At 51.1% G+C, this 25885-nt stretch overlaps 2 protein-coding genes across 2 annotated transcripts; both read right to left on the reverse strand.

Annotated features, from left to right (window-relative positions):
• Positions 1-211: 211 nt before the first annotated feature.
• Positions 212-16491, reverse strand: LOC144736651 (uncharacterized). Its single transcript, XM_078619222.1, has 7 exons — positions 16479-16491; positions 15785-15985; positions 12589-12752; positions 11103-11204; positions 9883-10281; positions 7568-7628; positions 212-4038 (listed from the first exon to the last, which is right to left on the reverse strand). Exons 1-7 carry the CDS (start codon positions 16489-16491, stop codon positions 2423-2425), a joined length of 2556 nt encoding a protein of 851 aa, XP_078475348.1. The 3' UTR covers positions 212-2422.
• Positions 16492-17345: 854 nt separating this feature from the next.
• LOC144736729 (uncharacterized) lies at positions 17346-25885 on the reverse strand. The gene is made up of 3 exons (XM_078619365.1): positions 25822-25885; positions 18651-18928; positions 17346-17434 (listed from the first exon to the last, which is right to left on the reverse strand). The coding sequence occupies exons 2-3, from the start codon at positions 18889-18891 to the stop codon at positions 17352-17354; spliced, it is 324 nt and encodes a 107-aa protein (XP_078475491.1). The 5' UTR covers positions 18892-18928; positions 25822-25885; the 3' UTR covers positions 17346-17351.

Consider the following 25885-nt stretch of genomic DNA (forward strand, 5'->3'; position numbering starts at 1 on the left):
TGGGGAGGGGGGGGCTTCTTCAGGGAAACAGGCTGCCCAAGTCCACCTACTCTCCCTTAACATTCAATTAGAATAAATCGCTATATGTCCATTATTCTAGCTTTAAAGAAAATATCAGTCTTGGAAAGTGCCTATTAACGTTTGGCAGGATGCACATTCCTTTCTCTCTTTCTGCCAATTATTGCCTGGAGGCAGTTTTATCCAACCCCCCCCCCCCCCCCCATCATTGGTGACAACTTAAAACGGGTGGCAGCTGCTGTGGGCGTTTTTTAGAAGCGACATCGCCACACACACACACGTGTTGAGATGTCCCTCTTGATAAACTCCACGCGCAGCGCAACCTCCGATGTAGTGTAGCAGGCACAACCATTATTGCCTGCAGCAGGCTACTGAATGCCTCTGTAGCTTCTTCTGGAAAGAGCTCCCAGGATGTGGAATGAAACGTCAGACGTCGCGCCGTACAACACGCGGCGCACCGGAGAAGCGTCCGTCTTCACATCCCTCCCACGAGTGGAGGCCGATGACACGGTCTGCAAGGATCGCGAAACTGTTTTCCGGCAACCCTGCCCGAGCGAAATTACTCCGACATACAGCTCTCCACGTAAACGTAATATAATCTCAACTTGATTTGAAGCTTTCGTGACTGCAAGAATCCATACTATTTGGTTGTTTTGATAAAGTCACGCATGTATAAAATAAAATAAATCACGACGTTTCGGACGCAACACAAGCATCCGTCATCAGGTGGGAAAGCAGCCAAATACTCTGTCCCACCTGATGACGGACGCTTGTGTTGCGTCCGAAACGTCGTGATTTCTTTGATTTTATACCTACGTGACTTTACCGAAAGAACCAAAGAGTATATAATCTAAACAGTTATTTTTTTACCAGGTAAGGCCTGGCCACAAATGATAGCCCAACGAAGTGGCTTATCATCATCGCGTGGACATTTATAAGCAGCCAAATTCTCTTAAGCGCGTGACGTTGATTCTTCAATGTGGAGGGGAAAACCGGAGGACCCGGAGAAAAATCCACGCGACCACGGGGACAGAGAGACACGCAAACTCCGAATATACAGCAGGCGTTCAGGGTCAGCATCGAACCCACGACCTCCTGTATACCAGGCGAGGTAGTTAACATCTCGCCACCGTGGCGGTCACAGTATTACTGGGCTGCCAAGAACACGCCTCCTGAGAAGTGGCCAGGTTGACCACAGGTGGTTCACAGGTGGTTCACAGGTAGACCACAGGTGATTCACAGGTGGTTCACAGGTGGTTCACAGGTGGCTCACAGGTGGTTCACAGGTGGCTCACAGGTGGTTCACAGGTGGCTCACACGTTAAAGCACTGGTGCAGCTACTACCGGGATCCTGGGTTCGAATCTGTGTCGAGGCCGTGCACCACTAAACCGCGTTTTCAAGCGTAGAAAGCTGATGGCCCTGTTACCCCACGGACGTCACGGTTACATTTGGATTCGCTTCTTTGGTCGTGGATAAATGACAACTCTGAGAATGTCAGCTTTGAACCCCGCCCTCCCCCCTACAAAGTGTGGATAATAAGTGACTTGAGATTTTCGGAAGTAGTTCTGGGAATGTCCCCTTCCTCACACCGTACACTCTGGCACGGGGGGGGGGGGGGGGTGTGGCGAATATCCAGAATAGCCGGTGCAGAAATGTAATTTGCATGTGAGGTTTGCAAAGAGGCCAACCTGAGATTTTGCGTGAAATCAAATTGTCACGGTTTGGGAAAAAACGAACTTGTAAATGAAAAAGGGGTAAAATCTAAATTGTTCTTTTTTAACAACATTCTGACCGGCTATTTGACTCCAGATATATTTGTTTTTGCATTAACGCCAAGAAGTGCGATGAATTTTTGGCCTGAAATGGCCATATCGCTGCCGCGGGAATCATTACCTGATGTGAGCTGGCAATCACAGGACCCCGAGAGGTGAAGACGGGTGGGGGGGGAGGCCTTGGTCCAGCAGTGGATAGACCACTGCTAATGACAATGGCGATCTGGCAGAGACACGAGGTCGTGCAATAGAGTTCGTTTCAATTGTCCTCGGGAATGACTTCTCTCCCAAATACAAACTAGAGGGGTTACTCCGTCTCGTGGAGGTCTTTCTACCAGCAGTGATATTACCAAGACATTGCTAGGAGCTGCGCGTTTACCTTTTACTTTTTATAAATCGGCCTACTTTTCCACGCTGGCCATACGCCTTGGACATCGGTGGTAGTAGCCACACGTTACCCCCGCCACCCCGCGACCTGCCGATCGACTTAACTGTGGTGTGCCCAGTGATCCCGCGGTGGATTTCAGAAACGTGCCCCATCATTCAACGACACGGGACGGCTGAAATCCCCCGCAGCAGGTAAGGGGCAAATCACTCATCACGCGCGCGCGCGCGTACACACACGCGCAGCCTACGCGGAAATCCACATCATGAACAGGTGCGATCCTTGGTGGTGGAAGATGTTGTTTATCCGTCCGCGGCTGCAGTCGAGCGTGAAGAAGAGCGTCGCGTCGGCCTCCACGGACAGGCTTCCCCGCAGGCTGATGGTGCTCCACTGGCTGCCCTCCATCACTCGCCCAGCGACCTGCTGCAGGAGGGGCGCAACGGGTCCCCGGCCCTGCAGCTGCAACGGCGGCTCGCTCTGCAGCCCGCGCAGCGACAGGCGCACCGTCTCGCACGAGTGGATCAGCCGCAGGTGGAACGAGACGCTCACCGCGCCGGCCGCCGCCAGCCGGAAACGCTGTCCCGAGTGGCGCCCCTCCGACTCCAGCAGCACTTGGCCCCCGTCGGGCGCCGCCACCGTCCGGAAGCGCAGGGCCTTGTTCCGCACGGCGCCGGTGCCCACGCCGGACTTGTCCAGGGCGGCCGAGAGGACGGCGGCGGCGGAGCCCGGCACCCACAGGAGGCTGGCGACGCTCACGCCGGACGCGTCGCCGAAGAGGCGGACGCTGCAGTGCTGCGACGTCGCCACGTCGAAGCTCAGCTGGTCGCCCGCCCGCACCTCCACGGCGCCGGCGGCCGACACGGCCGTGTCGCGGTAGGTGACGCCCGGGAAGTAGACGCGCGTCACCTCCTCGCTTTCCCCGGCGCTGCCGTTGCGGCTCACGTGAACGCCCAGCGAGTAGCCGTCGCGGATGCAGCCGTGGCCGACCGAGTAGAGCGCCTGCCGGTAGGCGAACTTGACGACGCCCGCCTCCGAGAAGGTGAATGCCGCGCAGTCGTGGTTCACCGTGATCACGTAGGGGTCCGACACCTGCGACACCTTAAAGGAGGGGCGGTAGTTGGAGTTGTAGTGGGCCGCCGTGTTGGTGTGCGCGTGCAGGGACACGGCCCCGGTGTCGTGCGACAGCCACAGGAAGCTGAGCGAGCCCGGCAGGAGGTCCGGGTGGGCGTACTCTCCGCCGCTGCGCTCGCAAGGCTGCCCCGGGCTTCTCAGGTAAACCGAGAACTGGTGGCCGGGCTCCAGCTCGGCCGTGGAGCTCAGGGACGCACTCCGCCGGAAGCGCTTGTCGTCCTCCGTCGGCTCGATCCTGGCCGCCACGAGCTCGTCGCGGTGCCCGCCGCTGCGGTTCAGCCTCAGCGACACCTGCAGGAAGCCGCGGCAGCTGTGCTTGGCCGCCACGTTGAGGTCGGCCCACACCAGGCCGTGCTGCCCGAACGCGACGGATCGCCCGCCGACCACCTGGATTTGGGCGAAGCCGAGCAGCGACTCCGTCTCCCGGGTGGGCGCGACGCGCAGAGCGATCCCTTCGCCGCCCGGCATCAGCTCCGAGAGGTTGGCGGGCCTGTCGCGGGGCGGCGGCAGCTCCACGGAGCCGACCCACGCCGCCGCCAGTTTGCCGGGGCCCGGCAGGCAGGAGGTGTCGGCGTCGGTCGTGCAGGGGCTCAGCATCAGCCCGTCGGGGCAGCCGGAGCACGCCTGGCACTCGCCCGTCTCGTAGCCCAGGTAGTAGCCGTCGGCGCAGAGCGACGACTCGTCGTCGTCGTCGTCGTGAGAGATGATGATGCCCACGCAGCGGTACCCTCCTGCCAAGGGTCGGAGGAGGGGAGAGGTCACAAAAAACAAAGAACAAAGATCGTCCGCGTAGCCTTTACAGACTGTAGGGGCAAGTGCTGTTAGCGAGCACCTATGGAGGCCGGCACGGCACACGACGGGGTGGGTGGCCAACACCACGCCCGGCTGCCTTTGTCTCCCTAGTGATGTTTACACACCGCACCGGGCACTCATTTGAGGCTGAGTCGACCAAGGGGAAATCCAGGACCGGTTCAGATAATCGTCACCGGTGTTGGCCGTGAGCGGTTATCGAACCTGGGACGCCGGGTTCGTAGTGCAGCGTAGCGCTAACCGCTACACCACTCCCCACGTGCACGCACGCATGCACGGGTCAGAGAGTGAAGCAGAGGTCGCAAACGGGTTTTGATTCCTTACCCGTACCCGTACCCGGCCGCACCAGGGTCGCAAACGGGTACCCGTACCCTACCTGATACCCGGCTACCCGTACCCGGCCGGGTATTGGGTAGGGTACGGGTACGAGTACCCGATTGCGACCTCTGGGATGAAGCCATGTTGCAGGCGCGGGTGGGTTGATTCTAGGAACTTGAATTGTGAGAAGAGACAAGACGTTGGGAAATGAGTGACAAACAGTTACTCACCAGTGACTCACGGCCTACCCGTACCCGGCCACACCAGGGTCGCAAACGGGTACCCGTACCCGTACCCGGCCGAGTACGGGTAGCCGGGTATCGGGTAGGGTACGGGTATCGGGTACCCGGTAGCGACCTCTGGAGTGAAGGCACGTGGGGGGGGGGGGGGGGGTGAGGATGGCGTATGCCACTTTGCTGCGTCCGTTGCTCGTCTGCCGACTCCACTTCCATCGATTTCAGATTCATGGAACTGCTACTGGGATTGCGGCCGTGGCACGACGGTCCGCGCGCTCTTTGGCCCGAGTTGACGCCACGTGTCTTCGTTGGGCGTATTCTCACGACGTTTCGGCCACAAGGACGGCTGCTTGCGTTGTGGCCGAAACGTCGTGAGAATTATTTTATTACGTTTTATTTTTATTATTTCCCTTCTACGTGACTTTACCGAAAGAACAAAGGAGAGGCAATAATGACCCTGCGTGTCGGAATTAGGTCTGGGTTCGGTGCGAAATTAAATATGTAATACACAACACACGATAGTCATTAAAGTTTTTTTTTGTTTACGTGTGGAGAGACAAATATGGAAAACAGATGTTGTGTATTCATTTCCATCCTCCTCAACCACGCATTGTTATCATTTAGTATTTTCTTATAATGTGTGTTCATTATCGTCCCAGTGACAATCCTAACGTTAAGCGAAATGCACGACCTCCCGTATACCAGGCGAGGTCGTTAATATCTCGCCACGGCGGTGCACAAAGTGGCTTAGGCCGACGAGGGAGCCCGTCCACGTACAAGGACTACCTCTACTTACGAACGAGTTCGGTTGCAGAGGTACTGTTCGTAAGTCGATTCATTCGTGAGTCCAACTTTACTCCTGTCGATTCCAAACGTGTTGTACGGCGTGTACACTAAACATGGAGAATGGCTGCAAAAATTGTATAATCTCCTGTAGATGTAGATGCCACTGGTTCTTCACGTTCTACAGATGAAGATGCCACTGGTTCTTCACGTTCTGCAGATGTAGATGCCACTGGTTCAACACGTTCTGCAGATGAAGATGCCACTGGTTCTTCACGTTCTGCAGATGTAGATGCCACTGGTTCAACACGTTCTGCAGATGAAGATGCCACTGGTTCTTCACGTTCTGCAGATGTAGATGCCACTGGTTCAACACGTTCTACAGATGAAGATGCCACTGGTTCTTCACGTTCTGCAGATGTAGATGCCACTCGTTCAACACGTTCTGCAGATTTAGATGCCACTGGTTCTTAACGTTCTACAGATGTAGATGCCACTGGTTCTTCTCATTCTGCAGATGTAGATGCCACCACTGCCATCTATTGCGTGGCGATTGAACTTAACGACTCTCGGTCCGAACGGGCAACTGGACATATGGACAGCTTTGTTCGTATCTCTAAAAGTTTGTAAGTCGAATGTTCGTAACTAGAGGAGTCCCTGTACTCCGAGCGCAGACGGGCACTGGCCCTGACCCGGACCGGGCCTCTGACGATAGGGACTCTGCTCCTCTCGAGGAAGATGAATGTGAGATGTCGGAAAGAACTCTGAGTGTAGTGGCATGTTCCGAGGGTGGGTGGGGGTGTCTAGCACCTTTATACCCCAAACCAGAGCCGACCCCAAATCTCGCGGTCACAAATTTGGCGTTGTGGTTCCAGAATATACGGCGTCTTGGTCTTTCCGTCTCATTTGTATTGTTGCCCCCCGCCCCCACCTCTTCTCTATCACCTGTAACGGAATCACACGGAGGAACAGGAAGAGTTCAAACGTTTCGCTGGAGAGCGCGGACGTGAGGAGTGACCGCAAGGGGACGTCCATGGGCAGGGGACGCCGATTTACGTCGAGACCGGCGAAGGCAAAGGGCAGCGCGAGAGCGAGCAAGCGAGCGAGAGGGATCACCCCGCAAGGACTGGGGGAGACGATCATCCAGCAGTGGATAGACAATGGCTGCCGATGATATACTCTTTGGTTCTTTCGGTAAAGTCACGTATAAAGAGAAAGTAATAATTTAAATCATAATTTATTATTAGCACCAAAAAAACGTGCTCCTCGGAGTTTCTGCCCTCAGTGTCATTCCGTAGCAGCCTTGTATACAGCGATCTCTGGGTATAAACTATCTTGTCAAGGGACTATGAACCATCGCGCAAACTCCGGTCATCCTCGCAGCAGCGGCTGTTAGCTATACTCTTTGGCTCTTTCGGTAAAGTCACGTAGGTGAAAAATAAAAAATATACAAATAAATAAAAGTAAATTAAATCACGACGTTTCGATTGCAACACAAGCAATCATCGTCGGGTATAAATGAAATAGAAAACAAACCTAGTAAACTTAGAAATACAATGCAATACAACACAGAGAGTCGGCTAACATAACAGTCAACACCCTACCTGGTTGATTACGTTCTTCCAGAGAATGCTACATTTGAGAGAGAGATAAAACACAGAACCGGAGACATATAGACAAACACACAAGCAGAGAGAGATAACACAGAGACACATAGAGAGAGACACATACATAGGCACACAGAGAAACCACGCCTCTGTGTCGAGGCCTTAAATAGAGAGAGGGGGGGGGCGGAGAGAGAGGGGGGGTAGAAAAATTAGCAAGTCAATGAGTGGCACGGAGCCTGCGACAAAAACGACAAAACGACAAAAATGAGGGGAAACAAAGAGAGAGAAACACACTAAATCAAATAAACCTAGCAAAATTTCGAAATGTAATGCAGTGCAACAGAGATTCGGTCAACACACAATTAACGCATAGCCTGGTTGATTACGTTTTTTATTTATTATTTTCTCTTTATACGTGACTTTACCGAAATAACTAAAGAGTAATTCCTGCAGTCACGAAAGCTCCATGTTAAGTTTTGCCGACGATATGGTGGTGGGGTACAAACCTGGCGTGTTCAGGCATTTACCAGCGCAAAACGTTGGGTTCTCCGTGCATTCATCCTTGTCCTGTGAGCAAGGTGGGGGGAAAGAAAAGAAACATTGGCATCATCGGAGAAGTCCACTCCGGCCACGCGTGTGCAAAAAGACCGCGTGCTTAAATTTAACTTCCTGGCCCTTCCAAGGGAGGCAAATACATGAGTACATCCTGAATAAATATCCATTGTCGACGAATGTTCAATGTCATGGCAAGAAACGGACAATTGTGGTAGCCAACTGGGAAGAGGGCGCGCTCCCCCAAACACTGGGACCAATCTGCCAATAAATCGTCGAAAAATTTCCAATCTCGAGCATCTAAGTTGCAAAAACTACGGGGCAAGGGAGGAGGCTGACCATCAAACGTGGAACCCCCTTCACCACCTCTCTTCCGGTGGGCATTGATTCTTAAGAGCATTCATGGGGGGCATTTAGGCACTCCTCCCCCCCGTGTTTTTCTCTTCTCCTCCAGGGCTATCGGAGCTTAGGGAGGCACCAGGGAGTTGTCCAGTTTATTGAAACGGTTTATTGAAGCGCGCGGTTTAAGGCAGGTTTCCATTGCACCGTAAATCCGTCATGTTTGGTTAGTGCCGAAGTCAACTCCACCCGTCCATATCCTCTGTGTGTGTATGTAACTGAATCGTCTTGTTACAGACAGACCTGTTACAGACAGACCTGTTCTTCACCTGAGGACGGCTGCTTGCGTTGTGGCCGAAAGGTCGTGATAATTATTTTATTATGTTTTATTTTTATTATTTTATTATTTCCCTTCTAAGAACCAAGAAGATAAAAAATACTTTTGAACGAAAACAAATATTTGTTTTGGACTTTCTTGTCCTTCAGATAAGTTTCTTTTTTTTTAATTGGGACAGCAACGAGTGCAACATTTGCCCGCGGCAACAAGTCGCGTTGACGCCGCGTCGGAGTTGCCGCCCTGCGGGAAGTGGCAACTTTGAAACCGCCCGCTCTTCCTGCTCCTGCCGCCGGCCTCCGACAAAGTCAACTGGAGCGGGGAAAAATCTCCGCGAGAAAAGAAAAGAAACCCTCGTCACGAACGCAACCCTCTCGAGACCCCGGGACCACCGGCCGCCAGACCGCATGCCGTCGTCCCTCGAGGATGCTTTTCCCGCAACGGGGAAGAACACACCTTCCGAGTAAACAGGAGGAACGGGGCGAGCGAAATACAGTGCTACCCAAACAGCGAGCCGATGCAATGGATCACCAGTTTCCACTCGCAAGTCCTCCCCCTACCCCCGCCGCCCCCCCCCCCATTCCATTCGTTCCTCGGTTTCGCGGTTTCGTCCGTGAAACCTTTTCCCCATCACATGTCCACGCTGCACTTTTCTTTCACGCAAAGTGCATCAGCCTCCTCCTCCTTCCTTGCACTCCGCGCTTTCTCCAAACATCATCGGTCTGCCCGATTCTTATCCCCCCCACCACCACCACCAAGCCTACCCAGACACCCCCCGCCCGCCCGCCTCTGGCTAGATTCCAAAGTAAAACCGCTCTCGCACGCGACGAAATCCCACAACCGCACGACCTTCCGCAACGCAGAGGTTGCCGGTTCCTTCCCTGACGTTGTTCATTTCTGCTCTTAGTTTTTTTTTTCTTCGGTAAAGTCACGTAGGTATAAAATGAAATAAAAATTTTAAAAAGTAATAATAGGAATAAAATAACAAAAATCACGACGTTTCGGAGGCAACACAAGTCTCCGTCATCAGGTGGGACCGTCACAGCCAGATTTGCTGTATCAAGTGAGGCAGGGATTCCAAGATGCAAGTTCTTAAATACAAGTTAAGGGGGAGGAGGGGGGGGGGAGCTTATCAGAATGTGGTAGCCAATGAATGGAACGTATTTGGAGAGGGGGGCGGGGCTAAAAGAGAACACGAGGTGTACGTGTTTGTGCGCAAGCCCCTGTTGGTGCACATGATAATGTATTGGAAGTTGATAATTGGTTTTTTACCCTTCTATCTGGCAACAAAACTGACACCTTGTTTACAAGGAGTCATGTTTGCATAGACCACAATACCTGCAGCCATAATGCAAACAAAAAACATAACTCTGATAATATATGCACTGTCCTTGAAGTTGATTGGTCCACACATTATAGCTGCAGGTATTGTGGTCTATGCAAACATGACTCCTTGTAAAAAAAGGTGTCAGTTTTGTTTGCCAGATAAGAAGGGTAAAAAAAACAATTATCATATTTTTTACTGGCAAATGAGGTTCCAATGGTGTATTGGAAGTTGTTCATTTCTGCGACGCTGGCGATCGCGCACCCCCTCACCTGACAAATGCGATCGGTGCTGCGGCGGCAAGTCTGCAGCTCGGAGAAGCCCGGCTGGCACGACGAGCAGCGGCGGCACTCGGGCGGCATCCGCTGGAAGTCGCAGAACTCCCCGGCGACGCAGGGGGCGCAGTCCGATGGGCGCTCGCCGCCGTCCGCCTCGTAGCCGCGCCCGGCGTGCTGCGTCGCCGCCCGCGGCACCGAGATCGCCGGCAGGCCCGGCATCCCCGGCAGAGACGGCGGGATCCTCAGGAGGCCCGTCGCGTCCTCCGTTCCCGCGAGCGCTGGGTGGGGGAGGTGGTGGTGGTGGTGGCGGTGGTGCTGGGGTCGACCGGCGGAGAGCGGCGGGTCGATGGCCGGCTGCGGCTGCGGGGGCGTTCCCGGGTTGTCCTCCCAGCGCTGTCGGGTTGTTTTGATTGCGAGGCCCGGGAGGTGAAACGCGAGGTCCGCCCGGGTTAGGCCGACGATTTGTGGGGCGGCCGCGCTGACCTCACAAACCATCGTCGCGCGAGCTCCGGCCGCCCGTCCTCGCGGCGGCAGAAGCAGGCGCTCGTGTCACACGCGCACACACACACACACAAGGTGCTTGCCGCAAGTGAAGCACAATGCGTGGCTGATCTCGTCAAGGAGCATAGACCATCAGGCGAACTCCGCTCATCCTCGCAGCTACTTTTGGCGAACCATCGAACGAAGATGGTGGGGCGCCGCATCGCGCGCTTTCAGATGCGCTTCTGCGGCCGTCTGGAACGCTCTTCCTTGCGATTGTTAGGAAGCCACTGGGAGCTATGAACTTTTAAACCATCATCTACATTGAAAGTAATTTCTTTAGAACTGACTTTGTGGTTAGTTTGTTGTCCATCCCCCGCACCTCCGTTTAGCGCGGTTGGCTACGTACGGTGCAAAAGAAGTTCAACGTGCGTACGTACTAATGCATGCGCACGCGTCAGTGCAGAACGTGCGCACGGGCTAGTGGTGGAGGGACAGAACATACCGCGGTGAAATGTCCTGAACGTGTATCACAATAAACAGACGTTCGCTCCGTAGTTCCTAATGTCTAACAACAACAAACAACACTCCGACGGAGCCCAGGACATTATGCGAGCGCCAATATTTTAACGGGACGTCGTCGGGAGTTTAAAGCGAGTTTCAAGTGACCGTGTCTGGACCCCACCCCGAACTCGGAACGTTCAACGCCGCGTCAATTTCGCGTCGCTCCCCACCTTCGAGGCGTGCCGATGCTGGGTCCTGAGATCGCTCTCTTGCCGCATCAGCCCCTCCAGGTTCGCAAATTGAGCGGCGAGGTGGCGCTGAGCGTCCAGCACCTGCGGGCGATTCACGACAAAAGGAACCTTGTCCTCGACTCCCCAACGCAGAAGAAGAAGCTTCCGGAGATGTATTAAATCTTCATGTAAACAACAGCAGAATGATGGTCCTGGGAGCAATGGAATTGCCGGTGTTTGGGGCGTTCACAGACACACATGCCCACTGTGTCTATGCTGGGTCTGAGTTTCTCTGCTTGAAACTATGGGCCTCTGTGCGAGTCTATGGGTCTCTGTGTGTGAGTCTATGGGTCTCTGTGTGAGCCTTTGGGTCTCTGTGCGAGCCTATGGGTCTCTGTGCGAGCCTATGGGTCACTCTGTGAGTCGATGAATCTCTGTGCGAGTCTATTGGTCTCTGCGTTGGTCTGTAGGTCTTCGCGTTAGTCTGTGTGTCTCTATGCAAGTCTGTGGGTTTCTACACGAGTCTGTGGTTCTCTGGGCGAGTCTGTGAGTCTCCGCGTGAGTCTCTATGTGGATCCACTTGAAGCGATGGAATCCCGGGTTTTTAGAGCATTATCAGAGAATGAGTGAACCATGCGAGCTATTTGTCCTTGCTGCAATGCACTTTTGGTGTTGTTGGGCGTTTTTTTTAATGACAACTCAACGCAAGGGGTGGTAGGGGGGGGGGGTGCAACAGAAACTCCACGGACAACATCCAAGGCTCGGTGCTTCAGGAGTTTAAAGAAAGGGGGGCGGGGGGGGGGGTTGGGCTCTCTACACCACCCACGTGGAGACCTCGAGCGTGAAAGTTTATACGGGGAGGGAAGGATGGGGGGGGAAGGTGACGAACATCAATGGACAAAGGCGGAAGGGGTAGGGGGGAGAGGGAGAGAAGGGAGGGCGGTGGGGGGGGGGTGTTGTGTGGCTTCTTAACCCTTTCCCGCTCCTCCGAGACGCCTGCCAAGTGGCAGGGTTTCGGTGTCCCGTTCACCTCCGAGTCTCGGAACGCCGCGACCGGCTCAGGGTTAACTCTACTTAGGGAGGCGCAGCGGCGACGCCGATTTCATGAAGACGTCGTTACTCACCGCGGAGAAGCGTAGGGCGGCACGGCCGCCGCCACTCTACGATAGCCGGCGACGAGCAGTTCAACGCGGCCCTCCCGCATGGCCTCGTGGGAGCCTCGGTAAGCGACGAAGTTATTTTATCTGGCTTTTTTTTGTTCTTTTTCCGGTTTCGTTCCGATGACCTGTACACCTACGTGCACGTCATCGGGACGGAATCGGAAGTAAAAAAAAAAGTAACAAAAAAAAGTTTAAAAAAACGGTGACGTTCACGCGTAGCGTCCATCGGAAACGGGAAAGGGGTTAAACATTCCCAGGGCCATCGGTCCCGGACGTCCAGCCGCAGGCGGGGGTACAGGCGGTGCAAAGCGAGCGGGCGCCGTCACCTGCTGCTGCTGCTGCAAGAGGCGCATCTGCTGCTCGTTGAGGCCGTGCGTGATCTTGGCGGCTGCCTCCACCTGCGTCTGCACCAGCGCAAGCAGCTGCTCCTGCCCGTGCACCAGACGCAGGTGCAGGACGAGGGCATCCTCCGAAGCCACCTCGTTCTCGCCTGCCGGGCAGTTCGGGGGGACGGAGCCGGTGGTGCGGAAGGAACGGGGAATGCCCGTCGGGATTACAGAACGGATAGCGCAGGCCACCGTCTCAACAACAACACCAACGCACAGAAAATTTGCATTCAAACTAAACTGTTTTTATGTTTTATTTTACCAGGTAAGGCCCCACTGAGCTATGTAGATTTTTGTCAGGAGCGGCCTGGCCACAAATGGGAGCTCAACGAAGTGGCTTATCGCGTGGGAATTTATCGCAGCCAAATACTCTGAACGCGTGACGTCGATTCTAAATGTGTGGGGGGGTGGGGGGGGGGAGAAACCGGAGGACCTCGAGAAAAATCTACGGGACCACGGGGAGAGAGAGACACGCAAACTCCAAATATACAGCAGCAGGCGTCAGGGTCGGGACCAATCCCACGACCTCCTGCATACCAGGCGAGGTAGTTAACATCTCACCACGGAGAGAGACACGCAAACTCCAAATATACAGCAGCAGGCGTCGAGATCGGGACCAAACCCACGACCTCCTGCATACCAGGCGAGGTAGTTAACATCTCGCCACCGGCGGCGCGTTGTTTATTTGAAACTTTGATGTTAATTCTTTAACTATAACCCTCCACCACCTGACAGGGCCAATAAAATGAAATTGTTCAGCAAAAACGAGAGGAATGTTGACGAGTAGAGCGATGCTGGAGCTTCTGCTGAACTCCTGACGATGCTGGTTGTAATCTCCGACGACAAAAAACGCCGTACAAGTTGTCAACATTTTGCTTGCCGAGAGACGCCTTTGCAATCGGTATATATTGCGGAGTTAGAACATCTCAACACCTCCTGTTTTATTGCCCAGAAAGGGCTGATGCCCATTCTTAATTATCATAATTTTGATACTGCCAAAAAGGTAACCCATAGATATGTTTAGATTCCAATTGGATGGATTTAAAAAAAAAACAAATTGGCAAAAAATTGGATCTTGTTACACTGCCCTAACTGCACACAGCATCTACCAACACCTGTTTGATGCACGTGATGGTCACCCATCCAAGCACTATCCAGGCTCAATCCGGCTTAGCATCCGAAATGTTACGGATCGGGTGTCTTCCGGGTGATTTAAGACACATACTGTACGCATTCTTCACTCATTTTCAGGTTGGGGGGAGGGGCACTCACACCGATGAGACCTAAATCAGTGTGAGTGAGGAGGGCCCCCACCACGCATTATTTGAAACCATTGCGGGGTTTGTGACAGCAGCAGCAGCAGCAGCACCGCCACGACGATGATGATGATGGGGTTGGGTGTTGTCACCATTTGTGTCTTGTCGGGGGCGGGGGCTGCAGTGAAGGCCAACAGGGGCCTCCAGTGGCCCCACGGGGGGCCTAGCAGTGAACGACACTGGCCTACATGATTACACAGAGCAGTGGCACAAGCGGTGGTTTGCACCACTGTGCTACAGAAGCCGGCGACCCAACCTAATCTCGCTTCATACGAAAACTTCATTTGGAGCTTTCGAGACTGCAGGAATTATATGTCTATATGTCTCTGGTTCTGTGTTTTATCTCTCTCTCTCTCAAATTTAGCATTCTCAGGAAGAACGTAATCAACCAGGTAGGGTGTTGACTGTTATGTTATCCGACTCTCTGTTGTATTACATTACATTTCTAAGTAGACTAGATTTTTGTTTCTATTTCATGTATACCTGATGACGATTGTTTGTGTTGTAATCGAAACGTCGTATGCTAGTATTTAATTTATTATTTTCTCTTTATACGTGACTTTACCGAAAAAACCAAAGAGTCGCTTTATTCTTTCAGTGAAGAGCGCCTTTCACTGAGGGCGCTGGGCGTAGTTTAAAAACACGGTGATGGAAGAAAACGATTTAGATGGGAGGGGACGTGCCAGGGTTTTAGGAAGGGGTGACTGACAGAGGGGTAGTTGGGGATGCCGAGAGGGCAGGGGAGGGACGGGAATAAGTGGAGTGGCCCAAGGGGAGGGAATAAGAGGAAGAGTTCAATTCGTGACGACGTCTAATATCGGCAGCGAGCGAAATCTGGGAGCGATCCTTCACCATAACCCACACGGACCACCGCGTTCAGGGGACGCCTTCATCCAGCAGTGGAGAGACCATCTCACCGCCGGTGCACGGGGCACCCGCGGTGGTGGAATTGACGAGGGCTCGCAACTCGCTTCAACGCTTCAGAACACCCTGTGCCTCAACTGACGTCATCACGGAAAAAAAGGCCACGTGTAAACATTTTAAATTCTTTTTTTTACCCCCCCTCCCCCCCCATGTTCTCCCTGCGAGAGTTCAAACGCACGTTTGGGATGGCTGCATGCCTCCAGCTCTGTCTCTTTTATCTCTGAGAGAGAGCGTGCGAGCTGCTTAAATGAAAACAAGCTACGGTGCTCCGGGCTAAAGATTCACCTCCTCGCCTCCCTTCCTCCTCCTCCTCCCACCCCCTCCTCGTCCACCGCAGGGATTCCATGAATGTTCCCTGAATCAAAAATACATTCTCTGATATTTCCGTAAATGTTCGTATGATTATTATTATTATTGCGTTTGTTCAAACAGATAAGGGCTCGCTGAGTCCCATGACTCTTTCTCCGGAAGGATCTTGTCAAGTTTTTTTGTGGCGATCGCTACGGACGATTCCGATTGGCTAATGTTGCGGGTCATGTTTGCAAAATGACAAACGTTTGGCCCTTTGACTACCAGTGCAACGTCCGCTGTGAAGCACACGGTGACCCACGGTCTGTGAATTTGGCGGTGGTGCAGTGTGGGATCACGTGACACGTGCTTTGGGAATGGTTCGTATCGTGGGGCAGTGTGAGATCACGTGACCCACGGTCTGCGAATCGGCGGTTGCGAAGCGTGGGATCACGTGACCCACGGTCTCGCTCTGGTGACCGCAGCAGTCACGTTGCTCCCTGCTGCCACCTTCATTTTCCGTCGACGGAGGGAGGCCACCGCGCCCCGTCCGGGGCAGTTTGGCGCCAAGGGCCGCTCGAACCTCCTCTAAACCCCCCCACCCTCACCGGGCCTCACGTCACACATGAGCGTGACCCCCGGCGATCCGGTGGATCCGAAGTCGGCGGCGGACGAGGCCGACGAAGCGGAAACGAGCTCGGCGTGCGGCCCCGGCAGGAAGCGAGGCGGTCCGGCGGGGCTGCCCCCGCTGCCCCCGCTGCCCCCGCTGCCGGCGTGCTGCCCCTCCGCCCTCCGCTGCTGTTCAGCGCCTGCGGGAGAATTGGCAATAAAAATTAACCCGTAAAAACAACTTTTTCACTATATGCATGGCGGCTAGAGTCCTCTCGTCCTCTGGCTTGAGATGGCTGCCATCTATGGGTAAGATGAATGCCTGCCACCATTAAGCAATTGGTAATTAAATATCTTTTTTTTTTCCTAAAAAGTGTAAAATGTTTGAAAAAATTTTTCACGAAAATTAATTGTCAGGCACAACGAGTCTGTGTGGAAAATGTCAGCTCGATTGGATCACGGGAAGTGGGTTAAAAAACGACCGAAAGATTTGCACGGTCGTAAGCGCGCAAGCAAGCAAGCAAGTGAACTTAATATAAAGGATTTAAAAAACGCCGGCGCTGTCAGTGGAAAGGCGCGCAAACGCTCGCGATGCTGGTTTTGCTTCTTCGGATTTGTTTGTTTTCTTCAACAGAGCAAAGGGCTAGAGAGAGAGAAGAGCAGAGCCGGGATTTATGAATTGGAAGGTCGCACTCACGGTGAGCATGACGATAATTAATATCACTGGTCAAAAAAAAAAAAGTTTTTTTCTGGCCTGGACTTTTGCAGCTGTTTTAGACTAATTTCAGGGTGCTGATTCCAAAATCTGATCTCAGATTTGCTCTATCACATTTAATTTTTATGCTATCGGCATACCCCATTTTCATTGATTTTACCCGAAATTAACTCTGTCACTTATGATTGCAAGTTGTTGCGAGTCAGTGACTGCTTTAGCGTTAAAATATGGTGCTGTATTTTTAGGATAGTGTGGTTTATAATATCATTTTATGTCGATATCCACATTTATTTAATATTTTTCTTCTGCAGTTTTTATTGAAAATGCTATATTTGATATCTCAAAAACCTGATGTGATAGACAAAAACTGATGCCAGATTTGGAATCAGCACCCAAAAATTTCATAGAAACCGTTGGAATACCTTATGCCAGAAAAAGTGTGTTGACCAGTGTTATCAGAGTATGTTTTTTGTGTATTCCTCACCTTTTTCGATTTAAAGCTTTCGGTCGGCAGGGAATCTTCGTAAAGGTCACGTAATGAAGAGGTAAATCCGAGTTTCTGACGGTGGAATCAGGCTTCTGACTGAATGACGTAGTCTCACGTAGACTGGTCGTCGAGGGAAGGCTACTGAGTTGTGGCGAAAGACGGAGAAGTTTTTATTATGTTTATTTATTTTTTATTCTCGACTTTCTACTAGACCTTCTACGCAGGAATACAGGAAGATGAATCAGCAGTAGAAGATGAATGTTGCTCCCTGAAACGTCGTGAAATTATTGTAAAGTTTTAATTTTTTTATTTTTATTCTTATACTGTCGTTTACCGGAATGATCTTGAAGAAAGAATCCCTCATTCACGGAAGCAGACACTCGATGCCTTTGCAGGTCCCAGCGGCAGCCAGATCGTCCGCAGGGTGTGGCCAGCTGCCCGCCGACTCTGCGAAATCACGGCAAAAGCGGCATTCGGTGGTGCGCTTTCAACGGGCGCTATGAGGCCGCGCTCATTATGAGTTCGTGCTCATCGCACGCACAAAGAGCTTGACGCCAAGGCCGTAGCCATGGAGTCAACATTGTGGGGGAGCAAATCTTCCAGGGGGTCCCAACCAAGAAAAATATCTAAATTTTAAAACTAATTTCCTGCCATTTCCTGCCTACATTATTTAAAAATTCACTTACACATGGGATGGACTTTATTTATTTTTACAACAATGTCTAATCGTGTATTGTATTGCATTGCTCTGTTTTTACTTTTTTACCATTTCTTGTTTCATTGTATGATATGGCAGAGATTAGGGATTAATAAAGTACAACCATAACCACAATCATATGAACATAAATCTACGCATTGATTTATATGAAGACAAGTCCAGATATTGTGGCCAAGGTTTAGCAAATTCTTTTTATTTACATGGCATAGCAATTATTATAACTTTTTTATATTTTATAGCAATATATTTTGGGGGGGCATTTTGAGCATATTTTAATATTGGGGGAGATGTGTGTCCCCCCCAATATATATATTATAATTATGGCCTTGCTTGACGCAAATGAACCACGACACATGGCTGATATCATCAAGAAGCAAACGCCATCAGGCGAGCTCCGGTCATTCTCACAGCAGCGGCTTTTGGCTGGCCAACGAACAAAGACGTAGGTCACCGCATCGCACGGCGCTTCGAGGTGCACTTCTGCGGCCGTCTGGAACGCTCTTCCTTCTGATATTAGGAAGCTGCTGGAGCTACGCACTTTTTAAATCGTCAAGATTTAAAAATCATTTCTTTAGAAATTAGTTTTGTGTGCTTAGTTCGTTGTCCTTCCTCCGCACCTCTGATTTGCACGGTCGGCTGCGTACGGCGTGAAAGAAGTTCAACGCACGGACATACACACACGCATGGCAGAGGTGCATTATGGATGTAACAATTCAACTCCCACCCAGAACACGTGAATCGTCGCCACTCAGGATTGCAATTGTATTTTTTTTCTCTTTTTTCTCTCCCTCTCTCGGTAGCTGGCGGCAGTTGAAGCAATCAAGCGGCGAGTTTCTCAAATCGCCCCAAGTGGCGGTGCCGCATCCTCCACGCGCTCAATAGTTGTCCGGTCGGCACGACAAAATCTCGGCCGGCAATTCCGGAGGTGGGGGGGGAAAGGCTCACCGCGACCGTGAGCGGTGCCCTCCAGGAAGCCTGCGCCGTGGTGGTACGGGGCGTGGTGGTGGTGGTGGTGGTGAGCGCTGGTGGTGGTGGCGCACTCGGCACCGTGGCAGGGGACCGCCGGCTGTCTCGGCTGGGGGCAGTTGGGGCCCTGGCAGGAGTTTCTTCCCTCCGACGGCCACGGCATGAGCAGCAGTCGCGGCAGGAGCAGCGGCAGCAGGCGAACCACTGCCACCTTGGTCATGGTCTCTCCACCTCCTTCTCCTCGCAAGAGCAGCACTCTGCAAAAAAACAACAACAAAAATCAGTGGGAGAGAGGGCGGTGGGGGGAGAATTGAATTTGTATCAGGCCCTATTTGAAACAATTAAACTATTTTTATTTTAGCAGGTAAAGTCCCACTGAGCTGTTTCGTTGTTTTTTTCAGAAGCAACCTGCTTATCACAAATTGTAGCACAACGAAGTGGGCGCATCATCATCATGTGGAAATTCATAAGCAGCCAAATACTCTAAAACGCGCGACGTTGATTCTAAATGTGGAAGGAAAAACCGGACCACCCGGAGAGAAATCAACGCGATCACGGCGAGAGAGAAAGAGACACGCAAACTCCAAATATACAGCAGCAGGCGTCAGGGTCGTTATCGAACCCACGACCTCATGCATACCAGGCGAGGTAGTTAACATCTCGCCTGTTGTATGTGAAGTACCGCCTCCAACTCTTCTCCACTCTCTGGCCTCTCTGTGCGCTGTGACGATGGGCCATTGTGCAAGACGTCCTCGCTTGTTAAACTATTTCAAGGCCGCGGCCGTGTTAACTGACAAATGTTCTGCCACACCGGTGCAGATATTAGAACCTGATCCGTGCTCACAGCCGGTCATTGGCAGCACTCCTTAGAGCTGGAACGATTCGTCAATTAAGTCACGCAATCAATTCAACTCTGTAATCTGCAATGAAGAAGGGGCATTGCTTGAAACATAACCGATTATATATATTTTAGTTGAACACGTAGGCTTTCGCGACCAATATTATTCATAATATAGGTTTTTTGGGTCAGATCGCGTTATTTATAAATGTGTCGTAACCCTCCGCCACCCGACACGGCCAATCAGCAAAAAAAAAGTGTCACGTTGACAAAAGACAAATAGTTCAATACTTTAGCCCACTGGGGTGTTGAAGAGTGAATGCACAACATTTACAATGTTTTGAGTACGACGTTTAGCTGGTAATTATATCCAGCATCGTCGGGCAATTCGCCAGAATCGGGTGGTGGAGGGTTACGACACATTTATAAATAACGCGATCTGACCCAAAAACCTATATTATCAGTATATACATTTTAATTTTCTCCCCTTTATGGCAGAGTTCATGTGCCGCACACACGGCTCACGCAGTGTCACGAGAAATTATGAGTTTTTTTTGTCCATGGGTAGATGACTCGCCCACCCCACGTCCCCCAAACTCGAAGGCAGGAAACCCCCGCTGCAAGTCACGCCCAGCGTGACGCGGCCGACGACGCGAACGGCATAGTCCATTGCAGCGCATCCAAGAGCGTTTCTTTCTTTCCCAGCTTTTTCCGCGTCTAACGGATCATGGGAAGAGTGACCCATTGCTTAAATAACACTGGTCAACAAAAAAAAAACATTTTTTTCTGGCCTGGACTTTTGCAGCTGTTTTAGACTAATTTCAGGGTGCTGAGTCCAAATCTGATCTCAGATTTGCTCTATCACATCTCATTTTTATGCTATCGGCATACCCTATTTTCATTGATTTTACCCGAAATTAGCTCTGTCACTTATGATTACAAGTTGTTGCGAGTCAGTGACTGCTTTAGTGTTAAAATATTGTGCTGTATTTTTAGGACAGTGTGTTTATAATATCATTTTATGTAGATATCCACATTTATTTAATATTTTTCTTCTGCAGTTTTTATTGAAAATGCAATATTTGATATCTCAAAAACCTGATGTGATGGACAACTGATGCCAGATTTGGAATCAGCACCCCAAAATTACATTAAAACCGTTGGAATACCTTATGCCAGAAAAAGTGTGTTGACCAGTTATAATTGAAATGACGCAGCTATGTTGAAGAATAATAACCCCCCTCCAACCCAGCAGCTTAAATATACGCTCCAAGCCTGGGGTGTTTCATTCAGACTCTGTCTTCCCGACAGACCTGTTCTTCACCTGAGGACGGCTGCTTTCGTTGTGGCCGAAACGTCGTGAGAATTATTTTATAATGTTTTTTATTTTTTATTTTATTATTTCCCTTCTACGTGACTTTACCGAAAGAACCAAGAAAAATGAAGCACATGCCCCTGTGGGTGAATGTACCGAGTAAGCGAGTGGGCGAGCAATCAAGTTGGTGCGTGAATGAGTGTAGGGGAGTGATTGCGGGCGAGCGGGTATTTGTATGATAACTGCTTGGGTGAGTGGGTGAGCGACTGGGTGAGTGGTTGAGTAAGTCTTCTTGGTTCTTTCGATAAAGTCACGTAGTGTGGGGTTTCATTCAGACGCTGTCTTCCCGACAGACCTGTTCTTCACCTGAGGACGGCTGCTTTCGTTGTGGCCGAAACGTCGTGAGAATTATTTTATAATGTTTTTTATTTTTTATTCTATTATTTCCGTTCTACGTCACTTTACCGAAAGAACCAAGAAGATGAATCCCTGCAGTCACGAAAGCTTTAAATCTAAGAATAGTAATCATTCAAATGTACAATGAGGCATTCCATTCTAGGATCCCAATGCACCACGCATGAGATGCGGGGGCAAACCAAACGAACGAAAGATTTAAGGCCAAACTGAAAGAGATGAGTTTTCAAAGCGGACTTAAATATTTAATATATCTGACTCCGATTGCCTGATTTCAAGTGGCAAGGGGCCGTCCATAAATGACGTCACGCACCTGGGGGGGGGGGGGGGTCAGACATTTGTGACGATGTGTGACGAGGGAGGGGAGGGTGTTTGAGAAATGTGACGTCACATCAAAATGCGCAACTTTAAATAAATATAGACAACGCGTTCTACTTAATTAAATAGACTTTTCAATAAATGTTTCTCCTACAACATCAGATTGCAGCGCCACATTAAATACGCACTACAATGACAATAGTTTAAAGCTTCGATTTAAAGCTTTCGTGACTGCAGGGATTCATCTTCTTGGTTCTTTCGGTAAAGTCACGTAGAAGGGAAATAATAAAGTAATAAAAACGTCGTGAGAATTATTTTATTATGTTGAATTTTTATTATTGTATTATTTCCCTTCTACGTGACTTTACCTAAAGAACCAAGAAGATAGTTTAAAGCTATTTGAAGCATGTTTTATTTTTAGGAAGGGGGGGGGGCAGAGCTTTGTGACGTCATATTTGAGGAGGGGGGGTCTGACTTTTTGTGACCGCCGTGTAACGAAGGGGGGGGGGGGGTCAAAAATCGTCCAAAATCGCGTGACGTCATTTATGGACGGCCCCCAAGGCGTCCCACCGCTCCTCGTGGATGGGGGAGGGCAAACGGATCGCGCCTGCGCAACCGGTAGAATGAACCAGAGGTGGGACAAAGTCATTGTTATGCAAGTCCAAGTCGAGTCGCAAGTCATCAAATTCATGACTCGAGTCTGACTCGAGTCCAAGTCACATGACTCGAGTCCACATCTCATAGGTGGGACAAAGTCATTGTTATGCAAGTCCAAGTCGAGTCGCAAGTCATCAAATTCATGACTCGAGTCTGACTCGAGTCCAAGTCACATGACTCGAGTCCACACCTCTGGAATGAACCCTCTCCGTATCCCGCGAGGGTTGACATTCCTTTAATCGTCTCGCTAATGCAGAATTCGCAAACGCAGAAATCTCGCTTACAATTGGGGGGGGGGGACGGCTTGACGTTCTCAGTACGAGTGAACGAGGGGAGGGAGGAGGATTGATGGGGAAATGATGAATGTTTAATAACAATGGCTACAATAAATAAAAACGTTGTGTGTGTTTGTTTCTCCGTTGATGATGATGCTAATTTGACGACAACGATGATGGTGGTGTAGCGGTTAGCGCTACACTACGAACCCAGCCACCCGGGTTCGATTCCCGCTCACGACCAACACCCAGTGACGATTATCTGAACCGGTCCTGGGCCTCCCCTAGGTCGACTCAGCCTCAAATGAGTACCCGGTACGATGTGCCGGCCTTCACAGGTGCTACGCCAACAACACTTGCCCCAACAGTTACAGGGCTACACAGGGGATCTTTGTCTTTGGTGAAGAATTCATGGAGGATGACTCCTCGGGATGAAGCTGCGGTGCTTGCCGACAACAACTCCACGCAGTTCCTCGTCACTTGAAGCGCTCTGGATGAGCGAGTGAGCGAGCGATCCGCCCCCGCGTTATTTATAAATGTGTCGTAAACCTCCACCACCCGACACGGCCAATCAGCAAAAAGAAGTGTCACGTTGACAGAAGACAAACTAGTTCACTAATTTAGCCCACCGGTGTGTTGAAGAGTGAATCAACAACATTTACAATTTTTTTTTAGTACGATCCAACATCATCGGGCAATTCACCATTCTGGCGAATTGCCCGATGGGCTAAAGTAGTCAACGTGACACTTTTTTTTGCTGATTGGCCGTGTCGGGTGGTGGAGGGTTACGACACATTTATAAATAACGCGATCTAACCCAACAACCTTTATTATGAATAATATTGGTCGACTCACACAGAGACCCATAGACTCACACAGCAACCCATAGACTCACACAGAGACCCATAGACTCGCACAGAGACCCATAGACTCACACAGAGACCCATAGTCTCACACAGAGACCCATAAAATAACACAGAGACCCATAAACTCACACAGAGACCCATAGACTCACACAGAGACCCATAGACTCACACAGAGACCCATAGACTTACACTGAGACCCATAACACCACACAGATACCCATTGACTCACACAGAGACCTATAGACTCACACAGAGACCCATATACTCACACAGAGACCCATAGACTCACACAGAGACCCATAGACTCACACAGAGACCCATAGACTCACACAGAGACCCACAGACTCACACAGAGACCTAAAGACTCACACAGAGACCCATAGACTCACACAGAGACCCATAGACTTACACAGCGACCCATAGACTCACACTAGGACCCATTGACTCACACAGAGACCCATAGACTCACACAGAGACCTATAGTTTGTTGTCCTTCCCCCCACACCTCCGATTAGCTCTGTTGGCCACGTACGGTGCGAAAGAAGTTCAAAACGTAGCAGCGACCGAGTCAACGGGCAACGCTTTAGATCGGGCAGCGCTTTCTGCTGAAAAAAAGACACCGTGTATATACTGCGAGTATTAAAAGTGCCACGCGTGTTCCCTTATTGTGTTTATTCAACGAGTAAGGATAATATTAGTCTCGGGATGTCGTGCGCTGCATTGAGAGCAGAGGAAAAAGAAGGTCAGCGAGCGGGGGTTAGAACAATAACACTTTGCAAAAACGTGACCGTCACATTGTTGACTCTTGCCAATATTTGATCTGCTTGTGACAGCACCACGACCACCAAAGTCATCCCGTGGGAGGGTTCGCTTCCTCCTCTGCCTCTCCCCCCCCATCGGTTTGTCGGTGGCCAGATGTCGACGCAGCAACGACATTATTGAATCCATCCGTGCGGAGCTTCGCGTGCAACGCACTCGTAGTGCGCCACGTGGGTTGTATTTTTTTCTTCTTCTTCTAGATTTGAAGTTTTCGTGACTGCAAGGATTCATACTCTTTGGTTTTTTCGGTAAAGTCACGTAGGTAAAAAAATTATAATAAATTAAATCACGACGTTTCGGGCGCGACACAAGCGTCCTTCTTCAGGTGGGGACAACTTGGTGAAAGCACAACCGCTTAAGTGTGTCTCAGAGGTGACGAGTAATTATGGTAATTACACCAGCTCTGAGACACGCGTAAGTTGTCCCCACCTGAAGAAGGACGCTTGTGTTGCGCCCGAAACGTCGTTATTTAAATTATTTTAATAACTTTCCTACGTGACTTTTCCGAAAAAAACAAAGAGTATTGTGTTTTTTTGGTTTGCTTCTTCTCGACATTCGCTCAGAAACGTTTCTGCAAGGCGCACGAGTTGGTAGCGCACCACTATTTAGGTGATTTGCGACTTACATCGACGTATTTGTTATCGCCTTACCGTGGGGGGATTTTTTTTATTGTTTCCCCTCTGGGAGTTAAAGATAAAAATGTGACGACGATGTCGTGCGAAAGCGACAACACAGAGGCGCGCATGCCCCTCGTACGTTGGGCCCCAACGTTCACCAAACGTTGGCGTGTCGTTGGAACCAACGTTGGTCTCCAACATTGGTACAACGTTGGCATGTCGTTGGAACCAACGTTGGTCTCCAACATTGGTACAACGTTGGCATGTCGTTGGACCAACGTTGGTCTCCAACATTGGTACAACGTTGGCATGTCGTTGGAACCAACGTTGGTCTCCAACATTGGTACAACGTTGGCATGTCGTTGGACCAACGTTGGTCTCCAACATTGGTACAACGTTGGCATGTCGTTGGAACCAACGTTGGGCTCCAACGTTGCGCCAACGTCGGTCCCCAACATTGGTACAACGTTGGCATGTCCGCGCGTGTTCGCGACGCTGCGCCAAAAGTCGTCCCAACGTCGCGCACCCAAACTCGCAACGCTCCGGTGCTCGACTGGGGAGAGCACGACTCGACCCAGCCCCCCCCCCCACCCCCCGTCTGTGATAGCTGCAACCACCACTACCATCACCACCACCCCCACCGGCCCCCCAACAACAGCGCGCATCTCCACGCAGCAGCGGTGAAACTCCTCCGGGCGAGGCACATTTGGTCTCACTGTGCGCGTAATTGATGCCAGACGCGAGGCGGCACCACACATTGCGTGGTGGTGGGGGGGGAGAGAGGCCCCAATAGCTTCTAATTCGGGCGAATTAAAACTAAAAATTCTGCACAGAAATAAAACGAAACCCTCCCCCGAAGGGACACGAAGCCACGAGCTCTCACTGTACAGTGGTCGAAAGTCGCTTGCAAGGAGCGTGGATGGGTAAGGGTGGGTAAGGGGAGAGGGGTCGAGAGAAAGTTGTCGGTGCCGCTGAGATGAGGAGCGGACGAGAAGAGAGTCACCGAGACGTGGCGAGCAGGGTCCGCTTACCTGCCCGGGACGAGCGGCTTCCCGGAGCGACTGAGAGGAGGCAGAGGTTTGTGTCGTGCACAAG

The sequence above is a fragment of the Lampetra planeri genome, chromosome 62 (genome assembly GCF_965212315.1).
Source record: "Lampetra planeri chromosome 62, kcLamPlan1.2.h2, whole genome shotgun sequence".
In the NCBI taxonomy this organism is placed as follows: Eukaryota; Metazoa; Chordata; class Hyperoartia; order Petromyzontiformes; family Petromyzontidae; genus Lampetra; species Lampetra planeri.